Source organism: Protobothrops mucrosquamatus, unplaced genomic scaffold, assembly GCF_001527695.2.
Source record: "Protobothrops mucrosquamatus isolate PMUCROS unplaced genomic scaffold, P.Mucros_1.0 scaffold4723, whole genome shotgun sequence".
NCBI lineage: Eukaryota > Metazoa > Chordata > Lepidosauria > Squamata > Viperidae > Protobothrops > Protobothrops mucrosquamatus.
In genome coordinates, this window is record NW_015390615.1 from 53,131 (window position 1) to 61,181 (window position 8,051).

Genomic DNA, 8,051 nt, shown 5'->3' on the forward strand with positions numbered 1-8,051 from the left:
TCCTCCTCCTCCTCCTTCTCCTCCTCCTCCTCCTCCTCCATCATCATATTAATTTTCTGGTTTATTGCGGCTATCTTGAAAAGTGGTTCTTTGGTCACGACGCAGGAACGTTCCGCTCACCAGTTCCGGCTTCCAGCTAAAACCTGCCGCAGTTTTTCACGGAGCAAAGTCCCAGCATCCCGAAAGCCTTCCAGGGTGTTTGGAGGGCGACGCGACGTCCGAGGGCATTTGCAGGAATAAGGGACCCGTTCGCGTACAGGCCGTCCTCGACTTACGACGACAAGAGTGCCCCAAATGTCTGTTTTTGGGTGAGAAATCGGTTCAGTGAGTTTTGCCCCGTTTGACAACTGTCCTTGCCCCGGTTGTTAAGCGAATCACCGCCGTAGATAAGTTGGTAACTCAGTCGTTAAGTGAATCTGGCCCCTCCCCCCTTGACTTTGCTGGTCATAAAAAGGGGATCACAACAACGGTGATGAACCAGTTGCTCAAGCGCCTGAATTTCGATCCCGTCAACCCTGGGGATGCTGCAAATGGTCATAAGTGTGAAAATGGGGCGTAACTCCCATTTTTCCAGTGCCGTTGTCACTTTGAACAGGTCACTGAATGAACTGTCGTAAGTCGAGGACTAACCTGTATTTATGGAGGAATACCATGGGGACGGCCACTACGTTTTTTTCACAATCACGGAGCTAGAAGAGGAACAACCCTCCTCGATCAAGTGGGGGCGAAGACCGAAGGGTCTTTCGGGCTTAGCGTTACGCACTTCAGAAGGGGGTGTCAAACTTCCGGCCCATGGGCCGGTTGCATCATGCCGAGGCCGCACTCACTCTAGCTCCGGCAATGCAAAAAAAGTTGCGACACGTCGTGCGATGTGGCGAGTTTGACACCTGCGCTCTAGAAACTATGAATGCCTGTGTCAGGCTTGTTTTGATGGTCCTCCGCTGGTTGCTCAAACGAATCTGAAACCTGCGGGAGAGACTGTCGACTCTTAAAACTGGGAGAACAGCCCGCTGTCCCTTGTCCCAAAAGGGCAGGAGTAAAAGCTGGAGTATTTTAGTCCTGGGGGGTCAAAACAGCGCCACTGTCTACAATAAAGCAATGTTTCTCGCAGCGCTGTGTCTAGACATTTTTGTGGGCAGCGCCTCCCAAACCAGCACCTCCTCCGTGACGGTTCTTGTGCCGTGCGCCATCCCGAGAGTCTTCGTGGACGATGAGATTCCAACGGAAACCGGCGTCTCCTCACCTGTGGCTCCTCTGATGCAGCGTCAGGTACTTCCTCTGCGTGAATCGCCTCCCGCAGTCGGCGCAGGCGATGGGAGCCGTCTCCGGCTGGGCGGACGGCATCCCTGAAGTGAGCCCCGCATCCTTCCTCTTCCTCCCTGCCCCTTGGCCTGCCCTGGGGGCCTTTCTATCTGCCACAAGTAGACCCCTCTTGCTCTGCAGTGGGGCACTTCGCGGTGCTTCGTCTTTGTGCATCTTCTGGTGCACCAACATGATTTTCTTGTTCCGGAAGCGCTTCTGGCACTGCGGACACTCGTATGGCTTCTCCTTGGCACGCACCCTTTGCAGGATGAGCCCGGTGGTGTCCCCCAGGGGCAGGGTCTCCCCGCGGTGGACCTTCAGGTGACTGTTGAGATGCTGCTTCTGCCGACAAGTCTTGCTGCAGAAAGGGCAGCGGTATGGCCGCTCGCCGGTGTGCATGCGGTAGTGGATGTTCAGCGTGGCCTTATCCCGGAAGGTCTTCCCGCACTCAGGGCATCGGTACGGCCGCTCGCCAGTGTGGAAGCGTAGGTGCTTGACCAGATGCTGCTTGTAGCCAAAGCGCTTCCCGCACGCCATGCACAGGAAGGGTTTCTCGCCGGTGTGCACCCTCTGGTGGCTGCGCACATTGCGTTCCTGGGCGAAGCACTTCCCGCACTGTTTGCAGGGGAAGGGGCGCTCCTTGATGTGCGAGGCCATGTGCGCCACCAGGATCTGCTTGAGCCGGAAGCTGCTCCCGCACTCCAGGCAGGCGAAAGGCCTCTCCGTCGAGTGCGTCCCCTGGTGTTTGCGCAGGCTCTGCTTCTTGTTGAAGCTCTTCCTGCACTCCGCGCAGCTGTAGGGTTTCTTCGGATCGGGCGGGCAACGCAGGTGACACTGCAGCTGCATCTTGGCCGCCAAGCTCTTTTTCGAGGAGCTGCTGCGGGCCATGACCGGCGGGGGCGGCTTCCTGCGCAGGTGGATCTTGATGTGCCGCTTGAGGTCCCCCCGGGAGGGGAAGGCCTTGGGGCAGAGGTGGCACTTGAACGGGCGTTCTCCGGTGTGCGTCCGGATGTGGATGGTCATGGCCACATTGCTGAGGAAGCTTTTACCGCATTCGGGGCACTTTGGCGGGTTCATCTTCAGCGTCACCCGTGGAGGACCTTTGTTTTCGGGTTTGGGTACCGGGTTGGCGGTCCGGGGGCGGCCTTTCTTCCTCTTCCCCGGGGGCATCACAGGGGACCCAGTCTCCACTCTGCCCTCACCTACGTCCACCATCGCGATACCATCTTCTGCTAAAAGAAAGGGAACACCTCATCACCGTGGGCCAGATGGAGAATCATACTTAGATTTCTACCCCATTTTTTCTCACTCACTCACCGACCCACCCACCCCAAAATGGTTACCTAGCAACCTACTCCAAATCTCAGCTCAGAGATGGCGGTGTCGATATCACAGCAGCATCCAGCGGGAAGAAGTCAAGATGGCCCCTGCGCTGCTAAGCCCCTTTTGATGTGCGTCAGGCACCTGCGGTGGCCATCTTGACTTTTCTTGACCGCCTGCCCCAAATCCCCCGGAACCAAATGTTGTCGCTGGAATCTCCTGCTCCGCAGATGGACTTGCGAGTTGCTGCGATTCCAGAGAAATTGGTGCGAGATTCCAGGCATCGCTCGAATCAGTCATGGCCAAGCAATGCCGTGCGTGTCGAAAACGACACATCGGGATCTTTTGAGCTTGCCAACCCTCAACCACAATTATTCTCGAAAGCTCGGTTTCCCCAGCCGCTAAGTAACTCCCTGCCGGTTCAGTTAGTCGCACGGCTATGAAATAAATCTGGCTGTCCCTGTTGACTTTACTCGTCGGACGGTCGCGAAAGGAGGATCACGTCACCCCGGGACACTGCGACCGTCCTAAATATGAGCCAGTTGCCAGGCATCTGAATTTGCCTCACACGAGCACGGAGAGACCGCAGTGGTCATAAGCATGTAAAACAGTCCTAAGTCCCTTTTTTCCAGTGCCGTTGGAACTTTGAACGGTCGCTAAATTGTAAAGCGAGGATTATCGTGAGTGAACATTCTCCCTGTGTGCTCTTCCTTTTTTCTTATCCCACATTTTCCTACCTCTCAACCAAACGGTAAAGAAATTCTGACCCGGCCACTGACCTTGTGGATCTGTCCATTCACACGGCTGCCACAATTCTCCCGTAACAACGGCCTCCTTGCGTTCGATCTGGTTGATAATCTGCGGCGTGACGGACAGGAGGCCTGTCGGAAACAGAGAAAAACAGCAAAGGGGTCTCAACTCATTCCATTTCTATTTTCCATCCCCAGACCCCAGAGGCTGCCCTCCCCAGTTCTGACCAGTCTCTCCCCGCACGCAAACTAGGAGATTTGGGGGAAGCAACTGGCTGTTGGGAACTGGGACTTTTCCCCGATCCCCAAGGCCAGCGGTAAATTCTCTCCTTGGATGAACGGGGAAATCTGAAGTCCCTGGTCGATCCCTTCCGGATTTCCTAAATACGGGGAGTCCTCAATTTACCACGGTTCATTTAGTGACCACCGCAAACGTGAGTCGGTTGCCAAAGCTTTGAATGTTGATCGCGTGACCACGGGACTAGTGCGACGGTCGTAAGCGTGAAAAACACTCCAAGGTCACTTTTTTTTTAAGTATAACTTGAGACCGATCAGTAAATGAGTTGTTGTAAGTTGAGAATTACCCGTACAGAATAACAGAGTCGTAAAGGGCCTCGGAGGTCATCTAGTCCAGCCCCCCGCTCAAGCAGGAGTCGTTATATAGATCTCGACTTACAACAGCTCCTTCAGCGACGGTTTAAAGTTACAACGGCCCTGGAAGAAGGGACGTATGTCTGTTTTTCACCCTTATGAGCATTGCAGCATCCCCAGGGTCACATGATCAACAGTTGGATGCTTGGCCACGGACGTGTTTACGACGGTCGCCAGTGTGTTGGGAGTCACCTGATACCCTTTTTGCGACCTTTCGACAAGCAGAGTCAAGGGAGGGGGGAAGCCGGATTCACTTAACAATCATCTGGCTCATTTAAAAACGGCAGTGACTCCCTTAACAACCGGGCCAGGAAAGGTCGTAAAATGGGACATAACGTGCGGAACAAATTTCTCGGGCAGCGATGTAAATTTGGGGGCTCAAATGACGGTCGTTAAGTCGAGGACTACCTGTAATGGACTTTCCAAATCTCAAGAAAGGATCTCTTCTTGGACGGCCCCACTAGGTTCTAGGTTCTACCAGAAGGATCCAGAGAAACTGGACCTGGGTTCAGAGAAAGGGATCAGAACCGAGTCCCATGGAAAGATACGGGACGAGATGGGCTTATGGAGGCCGAGCAGAGAAGACTGAGAAGGCCCTGTTCTAGAACCTCCAACGACCTCACCTAGAAGAAGGTGAGGACCTCTTCCATGTTGTCCTAGACGTGCAGAATAATGGACCTCACCGGAGGGATCCTTGGTGCTGCCTGAGCTGGATGGTTTCCTTGCAAACGTTTCATTACCAAACTAGATAATATCATCAGTGCTAGAAGGGAGTGGAGGAGGAGGAGGAGGAGGACGACGACGACGACTGTGGTGTCTTTGGTGCTCTCTGAGCTTGGTTGCTTTCTTGCAGATGTTACCAAACTAGGTAACAGCATCAGTGCTAGAAGAGAGTGAGGTTTGTGGAGAAGAGGAGAGGAGAGGAGAGGAAAGAGGGGGGCAGGAGGAGGAGGAGAAGGAGGAGGTGGTGGTGGAGGAGGAAGGACAGTAGGGTCTTTGGTGTCCTCTGAGTTGGTTGCTTTCTTGCAGACATTTCACTACCCAACGAGGTGACGTCGTCAGTGCTAGAAGGGAGTGGGATCAGTTCTATAACCTTACTCCTTTCTTGCACTGATGTGGTTACCTCGATGGGTCACGAAACGTCTGCGAGAAAACCACCAAGCTCAGAGAGCACCAAGGACCCCACACTTACTTTCTTTCTTTCTTTCTTTCTTTCTTTCTTTCTTTCTTTCTTTCTTTCTTTCTTCTTCTTCTTCTTCTTCTTCTTCTTCTTCTTCTTCTTTCTTCTTCTTCTCCTCCTCCTCCTCCTCCCCCTCCCCCTCCCCCTTCTCCTTCCTACGAATCCCTCTCCCTTCTAGCCCTGATGGTGTTCTCTAGTTGGATCGTGAAATGTCTGCAAAGAAACCCCCAAACTCAGACAGCATCAAGGACCTGGGCTACAAATATCCTATTCGTGGACTAAATAGACAGGTAGGTAGGGTCTGAATGAACGTTAGAGGAAAAGCTTCCTTACCTATCCCAAAGGTGATGAGCTCCTGGTCCCGGGAGGTATTCAAGCACAGGCTGGACCGCCATCTTTGGGGGGTTATTTTTATCTGCTTTCCTGCTGCTTTGAGCAGGACATTAAGATTCGAGGACCTCGGGAGCCCCTTCCGAAGGTTCTAGCACGCCCTTCAGAGCGGCTCGGACTACGAAATCCCATCGTCCAAACCCGGCACGGCATTTGGAAGACAGACTCGATCTCCCGAGGTCCTGGGGGGGCTCTTCTAAGCATTTAACCGAAGCCGCTCCATCCTCAAGAGACCGAGGGTCTGTCAATCAAATGTTCCCCAGCCGGGGAGACCTCTAGCGTCCGCTCTCTTCCAGCAAAGGCACCAGGGATGGTCTCAAAAGACCGGAGGAGGCCGTGGAGATCGTCGCCACGGCTGTGGAGATCGTCGCCACGGCCTTTTGATAATGCAACGGAAGCTCCCCCATCAAAGGCACCCAACGAGGGGAAGGTCCGTGGCCTTCATCTCTTGCTGCTTGAAGGTTCCCCAGAAGCGTCCAGCTGACCTCTGTTGGAGACACAAATCTGGGGCCAAGGAGGATTGCGGGAAGTCAACTCACCCTCTTCCCTCCAGCACCTGAGCAATGAAGTCGTTCTTACCCAAGGAAAGAACTGCCTCGTAATTCTCCATCATCACAGCTTGGTACAGCTCCCGTTGCCCTTCACTTAATTCTTCCCATTCCTCCCGGGAGAAATAAATGGCCACGTCCTCGAAGGTCACCTGCGCCAGGAAGGAAACGATTCTGGGGTTTGGATCCAGGGTTCTGAGGGTCCCAAAGAATCCCACTTATGTCCTGATGCTCAAGAACAATGAGCTCTAATACCTGGCTCAGTACAGTACTAGTAACTGCAAGAGCAATCTCGGAGTCCTAATGCAGGAGTCCCCAATCCCTAATCCCCAATACTCGGCTGCGGCCTGTTTAAAACCATGTGAGCGATAGGCAAGCATGCAAGAAGTGCCACTCCCGCGAGTGGCGGGCAAGCATGTGCGCGAAACTCCGCTCACGAGAGCGAAGTGGAGATGTTGAGACTCTAGAAAGAGTGCCAAGAAGAGCAACAAAGATGATCAGGTGACTGGAGGCTAAAGCATATAAGGAACGGCTGCTGGAATTGGGTATGTCTAGTTTTATGAACAGAAGGACAAGGGGGGACAGGATAGCCATGTTCCAATATCTCAGGGCTTGCCCCAAAGAAGAGGGAATCAAGCTATTCTCCAAAGCGCCTGAAGGCAGGACAAGAAGCAACGGGTGGAAACTAATCAAAGAGAGAAGCAACCTGGAACTATATACACACATATATACACATACATACATACATACATACATACATACAGACAGACAGACAGACAGATAGATAGAATGGATAGAGAGAAATTGATGGATGGATAGATAGATAAATATAGATGGATAGATGATAGATGATAAATTATTGAAGATAGATAGATAGAATGGATAGAGAGATTGATAGATGGATAGATGGATAAATATAGATGGATAGATGATAAATTATTGAAGATAGATAGAATGGATAGAGAAATTGATGGATGGATAGATAGATAGATAGATAGATAGATAGATAGATAGATAGAGATAGATAGATAGATAGATAGATAGATAGATAGATAGATAGATAGATAGATAGATAGATAGATAGATAGATAGATAGATAGATGGATGGATAGATAGATGATAGATGATAAATTATTGGATAGAATGGATAGAGAGATTGATAGATGGATAAATATAGATGGATAGATAGATGATAGATGATAAATTACTGAAGATAGATAGAATGGATAGAGAGATTGATAGATGGATAGATGGATAAATATAGATGGATAGATAGATGATAGATGATAAATTATTGAAGATAGATAGAATGGATAGAGAGATTGATAGATGGATAGATGGATAAATATAGATGGATAGATGATAGATGATACATTATTGAAGATAGATAGATAGATAGATAGATAGATAGATAGATAGATAGATAGATAGATAGATAGATAGATAGATAGATAGATAGATAGATAGATAGATAGATAGATAGATAGATAGATATAATGGATAGAGAGACAGAGAATGATGGATGGATGGATGGATAAAGATAGATGGATAGATATTATACCATAGACCAGGGGTGTCAAACTGCCGGCCCACGGGTCAGATGCGCCATGGCAAAATCGCATCCACCCCATTGCTGGAAATGGAAAAAAAAGTTGTGATACGTCGGGACACGTCACGTGACATTGAGAGTTTGACACCCCTGGCATAGATGATGAATTATTGAAGATGGATGGAGAGAGAGAAATAATAGAGAGAGATGAATGGGTGGATAGATAGTTAAATATAGATGGGTAGATAGTTAGGCAGACAGACCGACAGAGATATAATGGATAGAAACGTGGAGACTTCCGGTCCTGCGTGGTAGTGACTGATCGCGGACTTGCGGACCGCCACACCCCCGCGGCTAATTTT

At 50.7% G+C, this 8,051-nt stretch overlaps 1 protein-coding gene across 1 annotated transcript; it reads right to left on the bottom strand.

The window, feature by feature from the left end:
* Positions 1 to 1,239: 1,239 nt before the first annotated feature.
* On the bottom strand, positions 1,240 to 6,292 carry LOC107299244 (gastrula zinc finger protein XlCGF57.1-like; the record flags this gene model as incomplete). Its single annotated transcript, XM_015828607.1, has 4 exons — positions 1,240 to 2,534; positions 3,402 to 3,503; positions 5,536 to 5,597; positions 6,132 to 6,292. Coding segments are annotated over 4 exons (1,620 nt in total), but the record flags the coding sequence as incomplete, so codon positions are not given.
* Positions 6,293 to 8,051: the final 1,759 nt, after the last annotated feature.